At 37.7% G+C, this 26,035-nt stretch overlaps 1 protein-coding gene across 8 annotated transcripts in view; it reads left to right on the forward strand.

The window, feature by feature from the left end:
- The window catches only part of PLGRKT (plasminogen receptor with a C-terminal lysine), a 258,998-nt gene extending 236,884 nt beyond the window's left edge, over nucleotides 1–22,114 (forward strand). For all 8 annotated transcript variants that reach the window (XM_045373226.2, XM_065531027.1, XM_074017532.1 and 5 more), the window contains 3 exons: nucleotides 18,199–18,329; nucleotides 18,900–19,009; nucleotides 21,719–22,114. In XM_045373226.2, the coding sequence (XP_045229161.1) occupies nucleotides 18,199–18,329; nucleotides 18,900–19,009; nucleotides 21,719–21,840 (363 nt within the window). In that variant the 3' untranslated portion in view covers nucleotides 21,841–22,114. The remainder of the gene's footprint in view (nucleotides 1–18,198; nucleotides 18,330–18,899; nucleotides 19,010–21,718) is intronic.
- Nucleotides 22,115–26,035: the final 3,921 nt, after the last annotated feature.

Here is a 26,035-nt window from a genome sequence, read left to right on the forward strand (position 1 = left end):
TTTTAAATTGTTCATCCACAGCAAGAATATATCAGAATTTATTTAATCATTCTCTTACTGGTAGACATTTAATTGGTCCCCAGTTTTGTTCAATTACAAATACTGCTTATATTGAACAGTCTTGTATTTATGTATTTCTTTGATCAAATACATAAATATTTTAGTAGATAACCTCCTGGACATGAAATTATGGGGGAGAAAAACATGAAGATTTTCTATCAGACAGATACTGTCACATTGCCCTTAAAACTGCTGTATTCTTCTTCTGCTTTCCCCAAAACAGTGCATGAGTGCACTCTCACCAACAAAGGGCATAGTATCAATTTTTATCTATATGAGACTTAAAAATGAGATCTGTTTGTTTTTTAGATTTTATTTTTCTACTACAAATGAAGTTGAACATTTTTCATAATTTATTTTTTATTTGTATTTATTCTTCAGTGAAATGCCCTTTTTCTATTGGATTAACTTACTGATTTGTAGATTCTCTTTACTATTATTTGTTAAATCATATATATAAATATGATAGGCTAAAAGTATGAGTTTATATTTATGTATTTGTGTATACACACACACACACACACACACACACACACACACACACACACACCCACTCCCATGTGGCTGTTGAACACTGGAAATGTGACTAGCGCCTCTGAGAAACTAAATTATTAATTTTAATTAATCTTAATTTAAATATCCAGTATGGCTAGTGGCTACCATATTGGATAGCACATCTCTGTAGTGACTTTAGATGTCTGGCAGGTAAGACAATTTTCAAAATTGTCTTTTCTTTTCTTGTATGTTTTCCCCTCCAAGGAAATCTTACAATGAGCTTGTAAAGTTCACTAAAGTAATTTCTGATCAGATTCTGATTAGTGTTTCTTCCTGGGTATTATATTTACAATATTATGAATAACTATTAATGGGTTTTGGCATATAGAAAATTTGTAATGTTTATGTGTTGATTATATATTCAACCATTCTGCTGATTCTGATTAGAATCTTGTTGATTCTAACAGTTTGTTCAGTTTATTTTCTTGAGTTTTAAAGCTAGGCAATCATTATCCAGTTGTATTTATTTCTATTTTTACTGTACTATGGTTAAAAAATATGGCCTATGTGATTTCAACATTGATGAATTAATTGGGATGTTTTATTGTGGCCTAATACAATGTTCCCTAAATATTTATAAATAATTTAAAAATATTTATTGGCTATACATATATGCACATATTAAGCTTTATGATTTAATTGCTCAATCCTTAATATCCCCACATTTTTCCAATTTGACCTGTATATTTCTGAAAGAGATGGTTAAATCCTACCATTATTATTTATAATTTGTAAAATTTTTTTTGTATTCCCAACAGTTTTGCTTCATATCATTTAATGTTTTGTCTGATTTATAAAAAGTTCTCAACTGTTCTATCTTCTTCATTAATTATATGTGCCTTTTATCAGTGTTAAAGTGTACAGCTCAATTAATTTACACAGACTGAACATATTCCTTAAGCTCCATCCCAGCCCCTTGCAGTCACTAACCCCACTTAAGGATAGCCACTATCCTGACTTCCAATAGCACAGGCTAGTTTTTTTGTCTAATTTTGATCTTTTTAATTCTGGTTTATCCTTTTTTGTGTCTGGCTTCTTTTGTTCAACATTAGGATTATGAGATTCATTCATATTGTGTGCCATGTTATCATACCTTCTGTTGGACTCCCTTAGCAGGAACTGAAACTGCAAGCCAGATAGAGAAAACATGCTGGCACATGAGGGGCACGTACATCCCGGAATAGGGAAGGAAGGTTCTCATCGCATGGGCTGTGTTCTTTTCTTCTGTCCTGCATTACCTCTGTTATCTTCTGTTCCAGATGTTCTCTTTATGCACCTTGATCCTTATCTATTATGTTGTTGGTTTCCTTCAAATGTCTGGTAGCCCTTGGTTGCCTGTTCAAATGTATGATGAATAACCAGGTTGACTATCTTGAGGAGCTGGCATGGATTTTCTCTGCAGTCTGTGGGCCTTTTGGAATGTGCAACATGTGCCAACACAAGAGCTTCCCTTTAGGGTGGATGAGCAAGAAGGAGGCTGAAGAACCCCACAACTGCCAGAGAACAAAGGTTTACTCTGGGACAAAGCATGGTGTCATACTTCAGGCCTCAGTGGTACTGCCTTCTATTTTTTCTTTCTTCCTTGTCTGCTATCGAAGTGCAGAATTGCCTCTCTATCAGCTCTTCTTTTTCGGACCCATCCCCTAGAATAAAAGCTTCCCCCAAGAGATTTGCCACTTTGGAGAAAATCTGGCTGGGGACAAACACTGCCACCTCTGTGTGTATTGGAAGGGAGGGGCACCATTTGTTGTTACGTGGGGAGTTATTGAATTATTTCCAAGCTTGGAGTTTCTCTGGCATTCTTATAGGCAGAATGGTCCTCCCTGGAGTCTGCTTTAGGTTGTAGTTTCTTCTATAGAAACTCCTACAGGTTTTACCATCATTCTGATCCCATCTGCTTTCTGTCTTTCAGAAATTTCTCAACATTTCTGGCTTGTGGATGCCACCCTTTCTTGCTTTCCAGCCCCATTATGGAGTTACTCTTTTAAAAAATATTGTTAGCTTATTTTTATATAGATAAATACAAAGGAGAAAAAAATGAATAGCCTATTATGTCACTACCAAGTAATCCCTGCTTACATTTTTCCTTTTTAATATGATTTTTTATTATAATGAGAAAACTCATAAATAAAAAAATTATATAATATATTTATATGGAAAGAAGATTACCATAGTTCTGTTGTTTCAAAACAGCCATGTTTAGTGGTTCTGTTTTTTTCCTCTGTGCTACTTTTTTTTGTTTGTTTACTTGTTATACTCTCTAAAAGAATTTTATATTATGCTTTTTGCACTTGACACTGTATCTAAGCACTTTCCAGTACTGTGGCTAGCCTTCATAATGTAGGAAAGTCATTGTAACGGTTGCAGGACATTTTATTGTATTTCATTACCTCCTTATCCACTGCCCTGCAGTTGGACAGGGAAACAGATCTCTAACCTCCCAGGACGGAGTACAGATTCATTCTGAAATGAAGGCTTAAGGGATTTTATTTCTTTATAATAATTATAAATTTTTGAATAGTTAATATGTGTACATGAATCAAAATTCTAAAAGAACAACAAGGTATATATTGAAAACTTCCTCGTATCCCTGTCCCCAGCCACCTGCTTCACCTCCTCAGATTAATCCATTACTAGTTTCTTGAATAGTCTTTCAAAGATAGTCTATACATGGTTAGGCATATTGGAATATGAACATATGTATGTATGTGTGTATGTATATACAGAAATGATGAAAAGTAGCTTACTATACCCTTGTCTATACCTTGCTTTTTCCACTTAACAATACCTTACAGAATTTTCCACATCAGGACATGTGGCTGCATAGGGATGATGATGATGATGATGATGATGATGATGATGATGATGATAGGGAGGAAAAGGAGAAAAACAGTTTCTACTGAGTGCTAATTCTGCTGGAAAGTGGAATTACTAGATCAAAGAGTAGGTGCATTTTAAATTTTAATAGTTGTTTCCAAATTCAGCCACAGGGTTGTACTACTTTTATATGCTATTCTCATTAATAATGAAGTCTCAAAACCCCAGAGGTAGTTACTGTTATTACCCATATTTTACAGGTAAGGGAACAGAGAGATTAAGGGACCTACCCATGGTCACAAAGCTAATAAGTGGTGGTGGCTGAATGCAAATACAGACAGTCTGGTTGCAGGGCCCAGACGTGGCCCCTTCACTGCACCTCTCCTTCATGCTGCCTTGTGCAAACATCACCACCCTCCATCTCCGAAACATTTCCATCTTAACCTAATGAAACCTTATACCCATTAAACACAAACTCCCCACTCTCCACTCCCTCCAGTCCCTGGCAACCACCATTCTCCTTTCTGTCTCTCTCTATTAATTTGACTACTCTCGGTATAAGTGGAATTATATAATTTGTTATTTTGTGATTGTTTGTTTCACTTAGCAAAACGTCTCCAAAGTTCATCCATGTGGTTGATGAGTCAGAATTTCCTTCCTTTTTATGGCTGAATAGTATCCTATTGTGTGTATATGCACATTTTGTTTACAGAGTCATCCGTTGATATGCAGTTGGGTTGCTTCTACCTTTTGACTGTTGTGAATAATGCTACTATGAATGGAGGTATACAAACGTCTGTCCAAGTCCCTGCTTTCACTGCTTTTGGGTGCAGACCCAGAAGTGGAATTGCTAGATTACATGTTAGTTCTATGTTTAATTGTTTTAGGAATCACCGTACCATTTTCCACAGCAACTGCATCATTTTACATTCCTGCCAGCAATGCAAAAGGTTCCAGTTTCTTCACATCCTCGCCAACAGCGGTTATTTTCTGTTCTGTTGTTTGTTTGTTTGCTTTATTTTGGATAATAACCATCCTCTTGGGTGGGAAGTGGCAACTTCTTGGTTTTTACTGTATAAAGTATGTCCATATTTTCCTTTATTTTCCCTGCCTTCCTTGAAAATGTCTTTGCCTCTCTAAGGTTATACAAGCAGTTTCAAACTTTTACATGTATTTATTATTTCATTTGGTACATTTAGGGCTTTGATTTATCCAGAATTCATTTTCTGTTTTATCTGATATTGGGGACACTAATTGTCTTCCTCCTGACTGAAAACCAGAGATGCCCGCATTGTTCCTGGAAGCTCATGCATTTTCCTTTCCACCATCCTGTCATTTCTGTGGCTCCTCCCCACCTCCCCCACACATACCTGGGGCCCATACTGAACCACTATTGTTTTCAACACTTCATATCTTAGCTTGCATGTCAATACTATCAAATTAGGCTTTCAGTTTCAGCAAAAGAAGTCAGTGTGACTAAACAACTCATAATGTAAAATGTATGTCTTTTCTTATTAAGGAAAAACATTCAAGAGGACCAGAAAAGTTTTATAGTATAGAATTGTAATTACATTTATATTTATGCTTCTGAATTTGACCTCTCATTCCCTATCTGTGGCTATTCAGTTTGGGTTTTTATTTAGCATTACTTTGAAGCTGGGGAGTGGTGAGTGTCTACAGGGATTAAATAGCAACAAATCTAAGATTTGTTGGTTGTAACTGGGTCAAGCTGACCTTTCTGTAGAAATCTTAGATTTATACAAATCAGAACATAATAGCATGTACAAATAATGACTTTTTTTTCAGTTTCAGGAATTAATGGTTATTTTCTAAAATAATGAGATGTTATTTTTGCGATCATATGGGAATATGAATGTTGGAAGTATTATTTTCCAGAAATGGATAACTAAATAATGAATACTTTCCATAATCTACTTTTGTTTTTATATTGAAATCGGGCTTAAATGAGAAATTTCTAACTTAAAGTCTTGCCTAAAATTATTTAGCATTGGAAATAACCTGCCCCATGAGTCCTGAAGCTCAAGCAGTTTGGGGACTTTGCCCACAATCACATGATAAAACTAGAATTTGAACCCAATTTCATGTGACGCTAAAGTGTGTGTTCTTTCCATAAGCAAACAGGTGTGGAGAAGTGAGCAGGTGTGGCCTCAGTGAGGCTTGAAGGCTGGGGTCCAGGGAAAGCCTGGCAGGATATGAGGCTAGAGAGTTAAGTTGGGATGGGATTTGTAAAGGCCATGTCTTGTCTAGGAGCTAACGAACCACTGAACGTTTTTAAGCAGGAAAGTAACACCAGATCATTTTTGAGAGAGGAATCTGGCAGTAGTATAAATAGTAGATTAGACGGGGAGGAAACCAAGAACAGAAAACACAATTTAGTGATCATCTCAGTGGTTCTATTGATGGGTAATGATGGTCTGAACTGGAGTAGGGGCTGCAGATAGGAGACTTGGTTCAAGAGTTACTCAGAGACATTATAATAAGATTTGGCTCTCCATTTCCCAGTGGAGATCCCAAAGGACAGTTAGAAATATAAGCCTACGACCAAGAACAGTTCTAAGGTAGAGATTTGAATTTAGAAATCATCAGCATGAAGTGGTGGTTAGAGCCCAGAAAGTGATGATATTATCAGGAACTGAGAAGACCAAAAGGATGTGTATGAGAAGGACATTCTGGGGGAAAGTGAACAAATACGGGATTTGAAGAGGGACCCTCTCTGGAGAAGGCTCCAGTGCCTGGCTGTTCTTAGGAGGTGCCTTTTCCCTTTGTATTCCAGTTATGGGAGGGGAGCAAGATTTGCTCTTTTAGAAGAACTTCTTTAGCTTCCTGTTCTGTCCCCACCTTAAGCATAGACAATTCTTTTTTTTTTTTCTTTTTTGAAACAGGGCCTCGCTCTGGTCACCCAGGCTGTGTCACTGCAGCCTCGACATCCGAGGCTCAAGTGGTCTTCCCACCTCACCCTCCCAAGTAGCCAAGACTACACGTGTGTGCCACCATGCCCAGCTAATTTTTATTTTTCCTAGAGACAGAGTCTCACTATGTTGCCCAGGCTGGCCTTGAACTTATGGGCTTAAGCTATCCTTCTGCCTCAGCCAGCCAAAGTGCTGGAATTATAGGCATGAACCACTGTGCTCGGCCTAATTTTCTTATAACAGAGCCAAAAGCTAGACCTGATCTCTCCCAGGGCTCTTGGTTCAGAGCCCCAGACCCACATTTGTGCAGCAGAGTAGAGAAGGCCATCGCTCAAGAAATGTTGAGAAAGTTGAGTTTACAGAATGTGGTCATTATTTGGATGTCATGGTTTCTCCCAGTTAGTTCTCTGAGGAATTAGATAAGCAAGGAAAAGGAGGTCACAGGGACCATGGAAGGCTTAATTTCAGAGAGTTGTGGTCACTGAAATTACACACTACAGTGGATAGGGGCATAAAATCCTGGTGAGAAATTGGAGGCAGTGAGTGTATAGGCTCTTTCAAAGAAATTTAAACAGAATAATTTGGGTCAGTCTGTACCCCAGATCAACTTAGAGCTCATTATATGTGTCTTTTTATAATTCTTGCACTAATTATTTAGAAAGGTGAAGGATTTTGAGATGGCAGTCACATACACTGTCCATTCCACCCCAATTTTCCATATTAATGTGATTATTGCAAATAGATGGCAAAGGTTGGCTTTGAAGCAGGCAGGCCTTGGTTGAATTCCAGATCTGTCACTAAATAACTGTGACCACAGGGAAAATCACTCAAATTCTGATCCCTAGTTTCCTCGATTGTAAACTGAGATAATACCTTCAGTGGCAGGTAATACTAATTGGATTCCATTCCAACTCCCTAATAGCATGCCTGCCTATACAACAGAAGCTAGAAAGCCAAAGAGAAAATTTCCAGACTCCCTCGCAGCTGGGTTTTACATCTGACCTGGTTCTGCCAAGTAGGCACCCCTGAAGGAGACTTGGGAGGTGGAAGTGGCAGTGAAAAGCTTTGAGACAACAACATTACCTCTTCTTGTAGCACGGTAGCGGAGGTGACTGGTATTTTGGAAGTGGTGGAGGTGACATTTCAGTATTTAGTCCTGAGTACCTGTGGCAGGAGGCAGTAACTATGGAGTTCCCCTAAGAGAATCCCACATTCTGGTTGAACGTTTCTCCAGAATGACTGCATCATTCCTGATAATGTAGAATGCAAACTTAATTCCATGCTCCCCCAGAAATTCTGTAGCTGCCAGGTACCCTGCAACCAATCTTGTTCTGTTTAAACTACTGTTTAGGATGGATTCCATTGTCTGCAACTCACAGACTAACCTCATAGGGTTTGGGGGAAGGCTAGGCATATTGGAATATGAATATATGTAACTTGCATATACTGTGCACATGGTGAGCCATATTATTATTTTTGTTAGTGCATCACCTGTTGTAATAAAATCAAGCATCCTGCAATTTCTTAAGAATTTTCTTTGGGAGACCGAGGTGGGCAGATCACGAGATCAAAAGATCAGGACCATCCTGGCCAACATGGTGAAACCCCGTCTCTACTAAAAATACAAAAATTAGCTGGGCGCGGTGGTGCATGCCTATAGTCCCAGCTACTCGGAGGCTGAGGCAAGAGAATCGCTTGAACCCAGGAGGCAGAGGTTACAGTGAGCTGAGATTGCGCCACTGCACTCCAGCCTGGGAGACAGAACGAGACTCCATCTCAAACAAACAAACAAAACAAAGAAAAATAATTTTCTGATAATTGTTTTTTGTAGCACATCTTGGTTCCAAGATTCTTAGGTATCCTATTATTATAGAGTGTAATATTTAGGTATCCTAAGTATTGTAGAATAGAGGTCTTTTGTGCACTGTTGGGAATGACATAGTGGAATATTAACTATCAAACTATGAAATGAGGAAATACAGGATAAATGAAAACACCCTTATTGTTTTTACTCAATAGACAATCAGGAATTGTCTTCAACTTCAGTTAACAGTGCTAATAACTTACCAGACACTGTTAGGAGCTATGACTTTCAAGGATTTTAGATAATGGTTGAGAAGCTGTGTTAGTCCGTTATCACGCTGCTGATAAAGACATACCTGAGACTTGGAAGAAAAAGAGGTTTAACTGGATTTACAGTTCCACATGGCTGGGGAGGCCTCAGAATCATGGCAGGAGACAAAAGGCACTTCTTTCATGGTGGTGGCAAGAGAAAATGAGGAAGAAGCAAAAGCGGGAACCCCTGATAAACCCATCAGATACCGTGAGAGTTATCTGCTGTCATGAGAATAGCACGGGAAACACTGGCCCCCATGATTCAGTTACTTCCGCCTGGTTCCCTCCCACAACACATGAGGATTGTGGGAGATACAATTCAAGTTGAGATTTGGATGGGGACACAGCCAAACCACATCAGAAGTGGATGGTCTTTTGTTATTTCTTTCCTAGGTTCTGTCAGCTGCTCAACTTATTGGCATCTTCTGATCTTTTTAGAAAAAGTCTAAATATTTATTTTGGAATCTACCTCTTAATATGGCATTTGGCCTAAAACACAGGGATTTTGCTAAACTGAAATTCTCATTTTTACATATGGCAACCTTATTGTTTATAATAAGATGTTACATCTATGAGTAAGAATGGAAGTTATTATGTTGTAATCTTTATTGGAAGATATATAATAAGATGCTGTTACCACAGCTTCTAAGCCTCTGAATAATACTACAATTTGGTTTGTATTCATTTATTTTTTATAAGTTATTGATAAAGGGGGACTTTTTTTCTTAAGGCAAAAAGAACTTCAAATTACTACTTATTTCCTCACTGAGATTCTTCCTAGACTGGACATTGAACATTTAACTTATCTGTAGAGCAAGTTAAGGTTAAATGCCACTTGCCACAGCTTTCATTATGGCTGCTTTGTTTTAACAATGTTAGTTTATGTTTTGTTTTTACCTGAAACATCGATTTTCTTTTGGTTTAGAAGGTATTAAATATATTTCTATTAATTTAACAAAGGCATAGATAAATATAAAATATTCTCATTTTGGATAAAAACAAAACAAAAAACAGGTCTACGTGACCTCTTTTGTGGCAGAACATGTGGAATAACTTTTTGGCATTGCCCAATTAAGCAAATAAAAACAAAACTTTTCTATCATGTGAATTTATTGTGCATAAATTAAAATGTCAATGGAAACCAAAACACAGTAGTAAACTGATTTGTTTCTCAGAGTTGGCCTAATTATTTCTCAAAAATAGGGAAGACTCCAATAAATATGAAATTAAAACTGCAATAAGAATAATTTATAGGATAATGTGTTATACAATGTTTTGTGTGTCCAAATGAAATTTAATAACTTTATTATTGTATTAAGGGGAAAATTATATTAAATAGTCTGTGGACCTTTACATAATTGCCCCTTTGGAAACTCAACAGATTGACAAATTACTGAGGTCAGTAATTTTATGGCTGTTCTTCATATTTTTTAAACAAATAAATTGAAGAATGAAAATATACAGGAAAGAGCTGATGTAAGAGTTTTATGAATGTGTTTAGAATGTGGTTCCTCCTATGTACAATTATTTCTAATATGCTAGCTTCCTTTTATGTTTTTTATTTTTATTTTTTATTATACTTTAAATTCTGGGATACATGTGCAGAATGTGCAGGTTTGTTACGTAGGTATGCATGTGCCATGATGGTTTGCTGCACCCATCAACATGTTACCTACATTAGGTATTTCTCCTAATGCTATCCCTCCCCTAGCCCCCCAGCCCCCGACAGGCCCTGGTGTGTGATGTTCCCCTGTCCATGTATTCTCATTGTTCAACTCCCACATATGAGTGAGAACATGCGGTGTTTGGTTTTCTGTTCCTATGTTAGTTTGCTGAGAATGATGGTTTCCAGCTTCATCCATGTCCCTGCAAAGGACATGAATTCATCCTTTTTTTAATGGCTGCACAGTATTCCATTGTGTATATGTACCACATTTTCTTTAGCCAGTCTATCATTGATGGGCATTTGGGTTGGTTTCAAATCTTTGCTATTGTGAACAGTGCTGCAATAAACATATGTGTGCATGTGTCTTTATAGTAATTTATAATCCTTTGGGTATATACCCAGTAGTGGGATTGCTGGGTCAAGTGGTATTTCTGGTTCGAGATTTTTGAGGAATCTCTACACTGTCTTCCACAATGGTTGAACTAGTCTACACTCCCACCAACAGTGTAAACGCATTCCTATTTCTCCACATCCTCTCCAGCATCTGTTGTTTCCTGACTTTTTAATGGTCGCCATTCTAACTGGCGTGAGATGGTATCTCACTGTGGTTTGGATTTGCATTTCTCTGATGACCAGTGATGATGAGCATTTTTTCATATGTTTGTTGGCTGCATACATGTCTTCTTTTGAGAAGTGTCTATTCGCCCACTTTTTGGTGGAGTTCTTTTTTTCTTGTAAATTTAAGTTCTTTGTAAATTCTGGATGTTAGCCCTTTGTCAGATGGTTAGATTGCAAAATTTTTCTCCCATTCTGTAGGTTGCCTGTTCACTCTGATGACAGTTTCTTTTGCCGTGCAGAAGCTCTTTAGTTTAATTGGATCCCATTTGTCAATGTTGACTTTTGTTGCCATTGCTTTTGGTGTTTCAGTCATGAAGTCTTTGCCCATACGTATGTCATGAATGGTATTGCCTAGGTTTTCTTCTAGGGTTTTTATGGTTTTAGGTCTTACGTTTAAGTCTTTAATCCATCTTGAGTGAATTTTTGCATAAGGTGTAAGGAAGGGCTCCAGTTTTAGTTTTCTGCATATGGCTAGCCAGTTTTCCCAGCACCATTTATTGAATAGGGAATCCTTTCCTCATTTCTTGTTTTTGTCAGGTTTGTCAAAGATCAGATAGTTGTAGATGTGTGGCATTATTTCTGAGGCCTCTGTTCTGTTCCATTGGTCTATATATCTGTTTTGGTATCTTTATTTTTTATCATTTCAACTTTTGTTTTAGGTTCAGGGGGTGCAGGTTTATTATGTGTGATGCTGAGGTTTGGGGTATGAATGATTCCATCACCCAAGTGGTGAGCATGGAACCCAATAGGGAGTTTTTCATCCCTTGCTCCCCTCCCCCTCTACCCCTTCTCGTAGTCCCTGGTGTCTATTGTTGTCTCTTTATGTCTATAGTTACCCAGTGCTTAGTTGCCACTTACATTGAGAACTTGAGTTATTTGGCTTCCTGTTCCTTTGTTAATTCACTTAGGATAATGGCCTCCAGTTGCATCCAGATGGCTGCAAAGGATATGATTTAATTCCTTTTTATGGCTGCATAGTATTCCATGATGTATATTTACCACATTTTCTTTCGTCAATCCACCATTGATGGGCAGCTAGGTTGATTCCATGTCTTTGCTATTGTGAATAGTGCTGAGATGAAAATATGAGTAGACATGTCTTTTTTGTCAAATTGTTTATTTTCTTTTGGATATATACCCAGTAATGGGATTGCTGGGTCAAATGGTCATTCTGTTTTAAGTCTCTAAACTGCTTTCCTCAGTGACTGAATTAATTTACATTCCCACCAACAGTGTGTAAGTGTTCCCTCTTCTCTGCAGCCTTGCCAGCATCTGTTATTTCTTATCTTTTTAATAGCCATTCTGACTGGTGTGAGATGGTATCTCATTGTAGTTTTGATTCGCTTTTTTCTGATTATTGATGTTGAACATTTTTTCATATGCTTGTTGACCAAGTGTATGTCTTCTTTTGAGAAGTGTCTGTTCATGTCCTTTGCCCACTTTTTAATGGGATTATTTGGTTTTTGTTTGTTGAGTTGTTTAAGTTCCTTATAGATTCTGGATACTAGACCTTTGTCAGATACATAATTTGCAAATATTTTCTTCCATTCTATAAATTGTTTGTTTACTCTGTTGATAGTTTTGTTGTTGTTGTGCAGAAGCTCTTTAGTTTAATTAGGTAACATTTGTCAATTTTTGTTCTTGTTGTCATTGCTTTTGAGGACATAGTCATAAATTCTTTGCCAAGACCAATGTCCAGAATGGTTTATTTCAGGTTTTATTCTAGGATTTTCATAGTTTAAGGTTTTCCACTTAAGTCTTTAATCCATTTTGAGTTAAGTTTTGTATATGGTGATAGGTAGGGTCCATTTTCATTCTTCTGCATATGCTGGCAAGTTATCCCAGCACCATTTATTAAATAGGGAGTCCTTTCCCTGTTGCTTATTTTTGTCAACTTTGTTAAAGGTCAGATGGTTGTAGGTATGTGGCTTTATTTATGAGTTCTCTATTCTTTTCCATTGGCATATGTTTCTGCTTTTGTACTAGTACCATGCTGTTTTGGTTATTATAGCCTTATAGTATAAAGTCAGGTAGTGTGATGTCTCTGGCTTTGTTCTTTTTGCTTAGGATTGCTTTACCTATTTGGACTTTTTGGTTCTATATGAATTTTAGAAAAGTTTTTTTTCTAGTTCTGTAAAGAATGATACTGGTTGTTTGATAGGAATAGCATTGAATCTGTATTTTGCTTTAGGCAGTATGGCCATTTTAACAATATTGATTCTTCCAATTCATGAGCATGGAATGTTCTTTCATTTATTTGTGCTGTCTCTGATTTCTTTCATCCTAGGGGTGTGTGTGTGTGTGTGTGTGTGTGTGTGTGTGTGTGTGTGTGTCTGTGTGTCTGTGTCTGTCTGTCTGTCTGTTGTAAATGGGATTGCATTCTTGGTTTGGCTCTCAGCATGACCATTACTGGTGTGTAGAAATGCTACTAATTTTTGTATGTTGATTTTGTATCTTCAAACTTTGCTGAAGTTGTTTATTAGGTCTGTTAGGGCTAGGAGCCTTTTGGCGGAGTCTTTAGGTTTTCCTAGTGTAGAATAATATTCAATGAGGAGGGATCATTTGCCTTCTTTTTCCATTTGGATGCCTTTTATTTCTTTCTCTTGCCTGATTGCTCTGGCTAGGACTTCCAATACTAAATTGAATAGGAGTGGTGAGAGTGGACATCCTTGTTTTGTTCTAGTTTTCAAGGGGAATGCTTCCAGCTTTTTCCCATTCAGTGATGTTGGCTGTGGGTTTGTCATAGATGGCTTTTATTATTTTGAGATATGTTCTTTCAATGCCTAGTTTGTGGAGGGTCTTATGTGCTCTCTTTAAAATTAATTGTGGTTCTCTAATTGTTAAACTAGCATCAGATAAGCCTGTAAAATCCTCAGAGTGTGAAGTTATAATCAGGAACATTTTGATTTCAAATTATTCTGTAAAGCAGTATCAAAAAGTCCAGAGATAAGAAAATTATTATTATAAAAGGTCTACATTTCTTTTAAAATAGGATAAAGAATTTTGTATTTAGGATTTGAGTTAGCAACCATTAAGAGAACTTGCTGTACATGTTCTGTTTTGCTTTTATTTGCTGTTTTTAGTGTCAGTAATTGAGAAGGAAGGTTGAAAATGAATGTACACATAGTTAAAGGATGCCAATTCTTGGTAAATTGATAATTGCATTAATTCATTTATCCCTTTATGGCTATTGAAAAATTTGGTAGTCTAGTTTATTAATTTGACTTTTAAGATGTATACAGATACAGACCTATGACTTTAAATATAATCTTATGAAATATAGGGTAGTTAATAACATTTTAATGGATAATTAACATTACAGATCAAAATATCTTTCATTAGAATGTTTTACTCATGGAGAGAGTCTGCATGGAATTTTTTCTCACTCTAGGCTCATAGTTTATCACAGATACACAATCTTGCTGATTTTTATAATTTATTTATGAAAGATGGACATGATTGCCTTCATTCTTAACAGTAAGGGAGCAGACTCAGAATATAATATTTGTTCATAACTAGTTTTTTAAATATACTTAAATTTGAGACTAGTTTTAGATTTATAGAAAAGGCATATAGAATTCCCAAATACCCTACATTCATTGTGCCCTGCTGTTAACATCTGACTATTACCATGGCACATTTGCCACAACTAAGAAGCGAACATTGATCCATTACTATTCAATACATCCCACATTCAGATTTCATTTGTTTGTCTCTAATGTTCCCTTTCTGTCCCAGAATCTCATCCAGGATGCCATGTTACATTTAGTCTTCTTGTCTCTTTAGCTTCGTCATCCCTCACCCTGCCTTTCATACTGTTCGCATTGGAAGCAAGTAACTAAGCAAAGCCCAAGATCAAGGGGTGGGAGTTAAGCTCCACTTCTTTGAAGAGCGAGGAGGAGTATCTATGTAAATGAGTTGGAATTCTTCTGTACAGGATATTTGTCTCTTCTCCATTTATATTAGTATAGACTCGTGGATATTTATTTTATACTTTAGGTTATAATCCAATACTATGTTATTTATTTTGCTGATAAAATTGTTCCAGCTTTGGACATTAGTAGCTCTTTCAGATTGACCCCCGTGTCCTTTTGACATACTCCATCATCATTATTATTATTTTAGTATCTCTTGACTTTCTGGCACTATAAGATGCTGTAGGCTCCTCTTATACATTTCTTGCCCCAGTCCTAGGCCAGCTATTTCTCCAAGGAGCCCTGGTTTATTTATTTTTTTGGAGAGTAGAAATCATGTCTGGGTGTTTCTGGGTGTTAGGTATGCTTGTTTGCAAGAGGTTATTGCCTCTATTCCCTGTCAGTGGACAGAGCTGAGAAAACGTATGTACTTACACTAAGCCATGAATGCCTAATCCATGCATGCATATAGATATGCATATCTATAATTTCATCTTTGTCTATCTCTATATCAAGCACTAAGCATGAGTTCATACTGATGTTATTGGCTCTAATCCAGTGCCACATGGTTCATTCTAGTCTTTTCCTCTTGCTTGTTTGTTATCTCCCTGTTTAATAATAAGAAACCTGACTTCCACCATCTGCTGTCAATTTACTTGTTGCTCACCTCCAGTAAACATGTAAAGTGGTTTCAGAATTGTTAATCGGTAACTTGTGAGAGACAGTTTTACTCACTAGAGTACAGTGTTTATGTATAGTTCTTTCTGTCTTTAGTTTTACAGTTTTTAGTCAAAATACCATTTTCCAAAGTTAGATCAGTTATTTTCCCCCAACCCTTCAGTGAGATTGTGCCATACATTTGTAGTACAGTCAGATAATTTTGTCACAGTCCCCATTCCATCTTGTGCATCCCTTGCCCTTTTGGCTGATTTGTAAAATTTGTATGCGCTAAGGTTCACGCTGTGCTGTAAAGTTTTATGAGTTTTGACAAATGCAGAGTGTCATGTATCCACCACCATAGTACCATACAGATTAACTCCACCACCCTGAAAGCCCTCTGCTCACAATCTTTTGAGAGTTCCCAGGTGATATCTTTCAGACTGATATCTCACGTTGATCTTTCGTGGGAAAAAAGCATAAGCTATGAGTCTTTCATTTATGGTGATGGTTCTCAGTCCCAGCAGCACACGAGAACTATCTGGAAACCGTTAGAAAATACTGATGCCTGATTTTACCTCCAGATCCTGACTGAATTGATCTCACCTGGTTTAGTTGGTCTGGGGTGTAGGTCTGGGTACTAGAACTTTGAAAAGCTTCCCAGATGCTCATGGTGTGCAGCAAAAGTTTAGAACTACTCTGGACTCCTCTATTTCTTGTTTACTGCCTTTTGATAAAAACACAAATAATTAATTGCTGCATTTACATCACTTTGGGGGATATGATGAATCAGTATGTAAGTTTTGTAAATAAGTAATGTAGCAAGGATGAATTTCACACACTAAATAATCTTGTGCAAAAACACATCTATTTTTTATTGCTAATTGAACTCAAAATGAACCTCAATTTCTCTTGGTGACAGCAAATTCAATTTTGACAAGTCAAAGTTACTCAATTATTTGTAGTTTAAAACTCGGTTCTTTGGGAGAAAATAGTTGAATTCAGCTTTCCTCCTCTCCTCCGTTCATCTTTTCCTTGGTATGACCTAGGCTTGGGTGCAGGTGATCTCAGGTGGCACCAGCATCAGGGAAGGCACATCTAGCCAGATGCATTTGGGGATCCCCAGACAGAGAATTATGGCCCTGCTTCCTGTGGAGAATGTTGGGAGGGAGCAGATACTGCGGAGCAGAAAGGGTTTCAGAGCAGACCTCACAGAGAGCATGCCTAAGAGAGGCCACTTCCGTCTGCCTTAGTGGCTGAGGGGTCTGAAGAAAGTCTGCAAGGTTCTCACCTCAGCTGGAGAGGGGCAGAGAAGGTGGCTGCAGACTGAGAGCTGGTAGCCTACTGGAGTCCAAAACCTTGGGCCGGGGACCCCACAACAGACACTTGGGAGTGAATGTAAGCCAGTGGCTGAGCGGGGAAGGCCACTGGATCCCAGAGGCTCAGCAGCACCTGAGAGTATGGGGATGATGGTTATGCCAGCCTGGAACACGGCCTCATGCCCTTAGGGAACATCATGTGGTGCTGTCCAGGTTGATCGAACAGAAAACAACAGCAGAAAAGCACTCTCGGATGCTGCTGATCCTCTGGGATCCAGTGGCCTTCCCCACCCAACCACTGGCTTATGTTCACTCCTAAAGTGTCTGTTATGGGGTCCCCTGGCTCTAGGTTTTGGACTCTTTGGTAGTCCCCCTGCTCTCGATCCATAGCTACCCTCTGTGCCCCTCTTCAGCTGATGTGAGAACCTTGCAGACTTCCTCCACACCCCTTGGCTGCTGAGGGAGATGGAAGTGGCCTCTCTTAGGTGTGCTCTCTGCGAGGTCTGCCCTGAAACCATTTCTGCTCTGCTGTAGCTGCTCCCTTCCAGAATTATCTACAGGAAGCAAGGCCACAAGTCTTCTCTGTTTAGGGATTCCCAAACCCAACTGAGGCTTCCTTCGTATCTTCTGGGGATTTAACTTCCCAAATTAGGCCAAGGAGCCAAGCCCCATCTTTACATCTAAACTATCACTTGCCCCTCCCAGCTACTCCCCTCAGTAGAAAGAGGGCATGGAGGGGAAACTAAATCACCTTCCTCTCCTCTTCCTTGCATCATGAACTCCCTGTGTACTGCCCTCTAGCTTGGCTAATGACATGTAGTGCCAAGATTTTAGAATTAAAACAACAACAACAATGCCAACAACACTTTTCTCTGTCAAGAATATAACTCTCTTCAAATAATGGGCTTGCGTTTACAGACAGTTGCTTCTCCTGAGTATTTTCTAAAAATCCATTTAGAAATTCAGTCTCCTGTGTTCTGAGCCATCTGCCTTCTGTTCAAAGCGGTGAAAGGCACTGAACAAAGTGGTGAAGAACTTGAGGTTAGAAAAATGTGGCAAAGGAAAAGATGTCTCAAAACAACAACACCCATCTACTATCATATTGTGGTATGATATGGACCAAATAAATACTCCAAATAAATTTCAGTTTGGAGTGGATTTGGAAGGCAGATTTCCATGCAAGTGGAAATAAAGGCCAGTAAGATGTATCTACATTTAAAGACCCATAGATCTTTCCACACATGCAATAGGAAAAGCTGGACATTTATTTGAGGCTTGGCTAAAGCTCCAGACCACAGGCAGTCAAGACCTCAGGGTGTAAAAATGGAATATTGATATTTATTCTGTATTTATTCCAGGAAGATTTCACTGCCAAGGTGACAGTTGGTGAGAGCTGTCCAGAGGAACTTTAGTCAAAGTCTGTTGAGATTTTTTTGAAAAAACATGAATTAAAGCAATTGAAGAATGAATCCGCTGGAAAAACAGATTACTATTTGTTCAGATTCCAATGATGAGTAACTTCACTTTGTCTTTTGTTTTGTTCTCAGCTGGAAAGGCAGCTCATCATGCAGAGTGAAATGAGGGAAAGACAAATGGCTATGCAGATCGCGTGGTCTCGGGAATTCCTCAAATATTTTGGAACTTTTTTTGGCTTTGCAGCCATCTCTTTAACAGCTGGGTATGTTTGCTATTTAATATTTTCTTCAGTCATTTACTTCTTTTTGTCTTTTCCATTACCATTTTATTATGAAGTTGGCCAGAATAAGACTTTGGTCCAAATAGTGTATGTAAGCAAAGTAACCTATTAACCTTAGTCCTTGGGGGTAACTCTGTGAAAGCAAGGCAGTAACAGTTAATTTAGTTTCCTAGGTTGCTTCTGTCTTTTTCTCTACTTTATTAGTTAGAGAGAGAGAGCACCAACTTGACACCAAGAAGGCCTCTATATGTTTATCTCCACAATCCCTTAGTGGTAGATACCAATCTTTACCCATTTTAAAAACAAGGAACCTGAGCTTCAAAGTCAAATAAAGATGAACAAGTCACAGACCTTGCCCTTGAGAACTGCAGAATCTGGTTAGGGATATTGGGTAAGGAAATCCTATTTCCATAGAATTATCAAATGTATTAAGTAACTTCTGAAGGAAAAGTCATTCTTCCAAAAAGCAGGTATTTTTTTTTCTTTAAGTATACAGATATGTATTTACAGATTATTTTTTGATATTGGTTCTTTTTTTAATTCTTGAAATAGAGCGATTAAAAAAAAGAAGCCAGCCTTCCTGGTCCCAATTGTTCCATTAAGCTTTATCCTCACCTACCAGTATGACTTGGGCTATGGAACCCTTTTAGAAAGAATGAAAGGTAAGTCTTTGATAAACTAGAGTTTCTATTTGCTGATTTATTTTCCAGTTCAAGGATCCCTGCCTTAGGAACCTTTGACATAAAAATTCTGACAAGACTCTCTCTTTGAACCTCCAATGACCAACATTTCTGCTCCCTCTCACACAGTGGTGTGCTGGAACCACCTCATACCAGCTCACAAGAACCAATCACTACATTTTCAGGGATTGTGTAAGCCGGTTGTTAAACATAGTCATTTAAGGTATTAAAACTTATATAAACTTGCAACAAATAAATTACAGCAAATAAATAATATTAAATTGTGTTTAAAACAAAGGTAATAAACAGAACTCATCTGTTTCTAAATATTTGCTATTATCCATACTCTGATTATTTATAGCTATTGTATCTATATGATAGAAATGCAGATATAATACACAGACAAAACAAAATACAGCTACTGTCCAGTTTTAGTGACACCCCATTGATAGTCTGAAGTTGGTCTTGATGGGAGTGTTTACACAATGGAAATCTGTGGTTGCCAAATCAAGGCTTGACTGCTTATTTTATTGATTTTCTAGACCAGGGGTTGAAAAATTATGGCCTGAGGCTGGCCACCTGTTTTCAAAAATAAAGTTTTATTGGAACACATCCATGCTCATTCATTCATGTATTGTCTGTGGCTGCCTTCCCATTACCATGACAGAGCCATCGTTGAAACAGAAACATATGAGCCCACAAGCCTATAATATTTACTGTCTGGCCCTTTAAGACAGTTTGCCAACCTATGGTCTAGATTTTAAAAATTGATGAAGAAAATGCTAAAAATGCAGATTAAGCTTAAAAATGTGCTTTGTCTGTAACTATTCCATTGTAAATAGCATAAAAGTTGGTGAAATATTCTTCTAATATTGAAAAACTATTATCCAGTTCAGCAAATAAGTTGTTTACATCATTCTCAAATAAATGAAGTTCCAACATTTGTCTTCAATAAAACAACTCATTGTTTCACTTTTGTCCTACTCATTAGTGTGAATGAAAACACCAACCGTCATCCATTATACTCTCTCATCAACTGCAACATAGGCTGGCCACGGATTCCAGCATTCCATAAAAATCAATGAAAGCATTCTGTGAGAATCAATTTGCTATGTGGAATTTTATGTACATTTTATTATGGTACATATTTTTATGTATAATGAACATGTATAACATGTATAATAAGCATATATATTATAAATTTATAGACATTTTATTTTCAGAGAACTGGTTGGTAAATATTCACCTGCACACTGCTGCTGTCACATAATCCTGATTTTTATTGCCCTGGAATTTGACACAGCTGGCACAGAAATTTAATAGGAAATTTTTATGGGAATTTCCTGTTTAAAAAAAATTCGAATTCATCAGAAAACTTATCACATTAGAAAATGTATATTATAGTTTTTTTTCCATGTTAATAATGATGACTCTAAAATATACAATCCCTATTCAACTGAGTTTATTATCAGCCATTCTGTAAATACATGATGAGAATTTACTAACTGGAAGAAAGGCTCTCTCACATGGAAAACATCTAGTCTGTCATCAATGGCCAACCTAGTTATATGTAATTTTATCATGATTTTTACTTGCTATTTGAGACAGAGGTAAAAAAAGAAGATATTTGCAGATGATTGAAATGCTCTTATAATTTGAAAACTATGGTCTGTTCTGTTGGGTTTGGAGTACAATTAATAGCGTGTTAAAAGAAGGCCAGGTGCAGTGGCTCACACCTGTAATCCCAGCACTTTGGGAGGCCAAGGCGGGCAAATCACTTGAGTTCGAGACTAGCCTGTCCAACATGGTGAAATCCTGTCTCTATGAAAAGTACAAAATTAGTCCGTGTATACCGCCTGTACTCCCAGCTACTCAGGAGGCTGAGGCACAAGAATCGCTTGAACTGAGGAGGCAGAGGCTGCAGTGACCTGAGACTGCACCACTGCACTCCAGCCTGGGTGACAGAGTTGGACTCTGTCTCAATAAAATAAAATAGTGTGTTAAAAGAGGAGTACTCACAGAAAGTGTCACCTTTTAATCCCAAGGGAGGCTTATGAAATGTAAACATGTACTGTAATACAATTTTTAAAAATGTGCTAAGTAGTCTTCAGCAATAAAACCTGGCAAATGTCACTGGGCCCAAGAAATTACTGCATTGTGTAGCTCTTTGAAAGGGGAATTGTTTATAAAGATGTGTGTATATGTATATTTGTATGTATACAGACTAAAGAACATTTAATATTATTTTGAGTGTTTATAAGTAATGTCAGGTTGAAGATTAGCTTTTCTGAAAAATTAGAATTTGTAGTAAACTTTACTTTCTCTCTTGTCACTTATATTAAAGGACAATGGGAAAGACTATATATGTGGTTTCTCTACCCAAATCCCTCCAAACAGAATTAATACTAATCCTGACTTTGTTTCAAGGGAAAAAATTACTTATCTTGATGTTCTTTCTCTTCTACATGTCAAAAAAATCTGTACCTCCTGATTTATGTATGAGTTGTCAGAATTCATCACTGTGTTTCCTCTGGGAAGTGTATTACTTCTCCTGAGGAAAATGTTTAAGTGTGAAATTGGGAACATGGCTCATACGCTGTTAGAGCCTGTCAAGGAATATAGCAATCAGGCTTTGTCACAAATTGCTGATGACCCCTTTGTCACCTTGTGTATTTCTGTACTTTATTTAAGGTGAAGCTGAGGACATACTGGAAACAGAAAAGAGTAAATTGCAGCTGCCAAGAGGAATGATCACTTTTGAAAGCATTGAAAAAGCCAGAAAGGAACAGAGTAAATTCTTCATAGACAAGTGAAATCCTGTTTAGCAATCAAATCTCAAAGCACAGAATTGTTGACTTGAATCATGGTTTTTACAATTTTTTAAATGCTCAAGATTTTGATATTGTAGATTTTATTTTAAAATATTAAAATGCAAGATGAGTTTTGAGCTATTTTAAAATAAAATTTATAACATTCAACACAAAATCAAGGAGGTGCTCTAAATAACTTTCAGATTTCCTCTCTCTGTGTGCATTACCAATATCTAAGTGTAAAATTAATAAATTGTTTTGAATTCCTGGAAGCAAATGCCCAGCTGCTCTCACTTCTCTGTCACACATACTTTCCATACCACATTCCATTTCCACAGATGCTTCTGTATTTTGGATTTGTCAATTGTGTCCTGCCCCTACATGACAGAAAACAGTATTGTTTGACTAACATATATACTGCATTTACTATGACTGGCACTGTTCTGAGTGTTTTGTACAAATTCTTGTAATCATCCCAATAATTTTATGAAGCAGGAATCATTTTATAAATGTGGAAACTGAAGCACAGATAAGCAGCTTGAACAAAGGCAGAAGCATGCAAGCCAAATCCAAGAAGTTGCTGCAGGTCATCCAGTTTGGCTGGGCCAAAGCCATGCTTGGCCAGGGCTTGGATTTGAACAAGTGTGGCTCCAGTGGCTGTGCTCTAAAAGGCCTTGACAAGGCCTTAACTGATGCTTAACCTGCAAAGAAAAGCTATAAAAGGGAAAAGGTAACAACATTCTAATAGTGACCCAGGGCATAGTTGCTAGAGAGGTGGAAACAAGAGAGAGGTAGATTTGGATGACTGCCTTTTTGTTTAGACTCACTGGGAAAACACCTCATAAAATACTCCATGTAAGTATTCCTTCAGATGCAAACTCTACATATAATATGCTTATTCCAAAGAGATTTATTGATACTACTATGTGCCAGGCACTGTTGTAGACACTAGAGCTACATCAGTGAATACGTAGACAATGTCCTGTATCCTGGGCAGGGGAATATGTTCTAGTGAGGGATGGGAGAATGGGGAGGGCAACAAATTAACATGGAGATAAACATGACAGATGCTTCAGTGGAAATGAAACAGAGTGATAAGAGAATGATTGGGTTAATGAGGTGGTGCTACTTTAGATCGGGGCTGCAGACACTGCCTCTCTGCAGAGGTGACATTTGGACTGAGACATGGCATGGCCAAATAATAGAAAGAAGCCCAGGAAGAATAATAGGAGAGTAAATATTAAGGTAGGAATAAGCATGAATATAATGTGGTCCCTACCTTCAAGGAGCTGACAACATACCAATGTATTTTGTTACAATTTTAGTTTTAGAGAACCTTGAGCCAAGTCTTGAAGGATGCATAGAAGTTCTCCATGAAGGTAAATGTTGAAGAGGAAGGGTGCCCCGGGCAGGAGAAGCAGCTTGAACAAAGGCAGGACCATGCAAGCCAAATCCAAGGAGTTGCTGCAGGTCATTTAATTTGGCTGCAGCAAGGAGTTCCTCATGTGGGGGACTTTTCAGAAATGATCCTGGTGGAAGCACAGTTCAATTCCTAAAGGGCCTTGGATGTAACAGCAAGGAGTTTGGATTCTTTCCTGAGGGTGATAGCAGTGAAATAATACAAAATGGGATTTTTACTCAGATTAGTAGATTAGAAGGGAAAGATTCCAGATCTCAAGTAATGAGGAACTGCAATGATCCACCTGAGTGCTGACCAGCGGCCTGAATTAAGGCTACAGCCTTGCGAATGGACTCAAGATTGTGAAAATAGAGAACAGCGGCACCAGGAAACCAGTCTGAGGTCACAGAGTGGGAGAAGTTGTTTTCCCTGCATTTTTAATCTGTGTAAATTATCTAAGACCCCTAGAGAACATGGGAAAGAAATACTGGGAGCAACACTGGTGGACTCGTGAATGCTTAAGACCTAGTGCTGGTGGTAGGTCACACCAGAATCTGGAATTGTATTTCTTTCCCCATAATTCAATCATGCTATTCAAATGTTCCTGACATAGTCTAGCCAGGGCTCGCCAAGAATAGTTTGAGGCCTCTGCAAGGGCTGATCGGCTCAAGACCTTATATGGGATTTTCGTTGCTGGCAACATAGTCAGGCCCTGGGCCCCCTTAAGAACACCAGGCTGTTTAATTATATTGGCTTCTTCCTCTGGCACTGACACTGAGTTTAATAATTCTACCTCAGTAGAGCCCCTGCTGAGAAACATACACACGCACTTACACTCATACTTTTGTTCGCTCCCAATTGTATAGAGAGGCAAAAATCAAAGTGGAGCTATTAAAAATGACCATGCAGCACAAGTATGTTGTAACATTTTTCAGTGTTATAACTGCTGATTATCCAAAACTTTTCCTCTCATTATTACAGTGTCCGTTGGTTGAAAGGAAAAACATTTCTGCTGTGATGCTCCTGAGCTATTTCTTCATTTATGTTAATTAAATATTTGTTTATACTTATGATTAAGCCCTAATTACCAACTAGACATCTGATGTTTCCAAATACTGAACCTTATATGGTCTTCTATAAGTAACTAGCTTATAATTATCACAAACTATTGTGATATTACAAGAAGAATGAGGAAATAAATGAGTAAGTATATTAGGAGAAGGATAAGAAACAGGTTTCATTATGAACAAAGATTTAGAGATTAAAATAATGATAACCTCACTCAATCTCTTTGTCAATTATTAGGAGCAAAGTTGGAGGAAAACTTGTCTACACTCCATGTGGTTCTTTTCTTCCCAAGACACTCTTGGCTCAGCCAAGGCAATGCAGAAGCTGCCAAGTATATGTGGAGTCTGTCATAGTTAAGGGATGTAAGTATGGATCCAGAGATTCTCTGCAACAGAAAGACTGTTCTTGACAATCACTGCATAATAGTAAAGATGCAGTCTGTGACATTGCTGTACCTAAGTGTTTTGAATGTTTCATATTCACATTTACATTAGAGAATTGTTATCCCAGTTAAAAATAATATATCAGGGTCTAAAATTTACAAATAAATTAAATTTATATGGTGTTCAACCAATCTGAATTTGTGTTTATGGGTAATGTTGAAGGTTCCTTTATGGTGTGGTACTCATTGCACTTTGGAAAGGCTGTGAGAAAGTTCCCATAAGCCAAAGTAGTTTTAATGACAAATAGTGAAGTTATGATCAAGGATTTTAAAGATGAAGGGAAGACACTTAGAAATAGTCCAGTCTAAGTCCTCACCTTAGACTTGAAAAAATTGAGGCCCTTTGTGATTGACCTAAGGTTTTACATCTAGTAGTGGTAGTTACACTAAAACCTTTGTATTTGGTATCCCTGGCAGGATTCTTTTCAATACAACATGCTGCCTGATCAAGAAAAAATAGTGTCAAAGTCAAAATCAAATATAATTTTAAAAATTATCACATATGTTCAGTCTCAGAGCCATATAAAGTGTCCTAGGGTGGGGTTAGAAGGGCATTGGTTAGAAGGGAATTGAGAAGGAATAGACACAGATTGCAAAAATAATCTATGACCAATATAACCTAAATATGAGCCATCTGAAATTGATAATATATTTTACAGACTTTCACAATTTTAATGTATGAATGTTCAAGTGCAATATTCTAGAAACACGAGCCAGAAACTCGATACTTTTTCTGCCCCACAATTCTTGGAAAGGAATAAATTGTTACTGATAAAATATAATCAAACACATTGCTCAGGCATTGTGGTGTCTCTTGACCTTGGAGTGTGTCTGTTTTATGAGAGGATTGGAAATACTCCCTTAGATTTGGCCTTGTGGATGCCCACAGGAGATTTCAGGAAGTACCCTGTCTACCATCAACTGCTTTCTGCTTTCAGAAAGCAGTTTCTAGTATTTTCTTCAAAACACTGGCTGTTTAGCATCTCCACTGATTTTTCTAATGATAACTTTGAGTCTGTCTGGAGCAGTGTCTGGGCTGCAAATGTGCTAAGAGACACAGGTGAATGGAAGGAGGGGAAGTGAGAAAAGTCTGGAAAATAAGAAAGGAGCCAAGGAAGAATGGGATGGAGCTGACTCAACTGCCTCTAACAGTAGACAGTCCAAGAATGTCTGTTAGTGTTCAGCTACTGGCTTGGTTGGGGGAGTTGAACCCACCAACCCAATCCAAAGACCAAAGCCACCAATGGGATTCCCTCACAGGCCAGTTTATTTTGCTGTGTTAACTTGTT

Source organism: Macaca fascicularis, chromosome 15 (genome assembly GCF_037993035.2).
Source record: "Macaca fascicularis isolate 582-1 chromosome 15, T2T-MFA8v1.1".
NCBI lineage: Eukaryota > Metazoa > Chordata > Mammalia > Primates > Cercopithecidae > Macaca > Macaca fascicularis.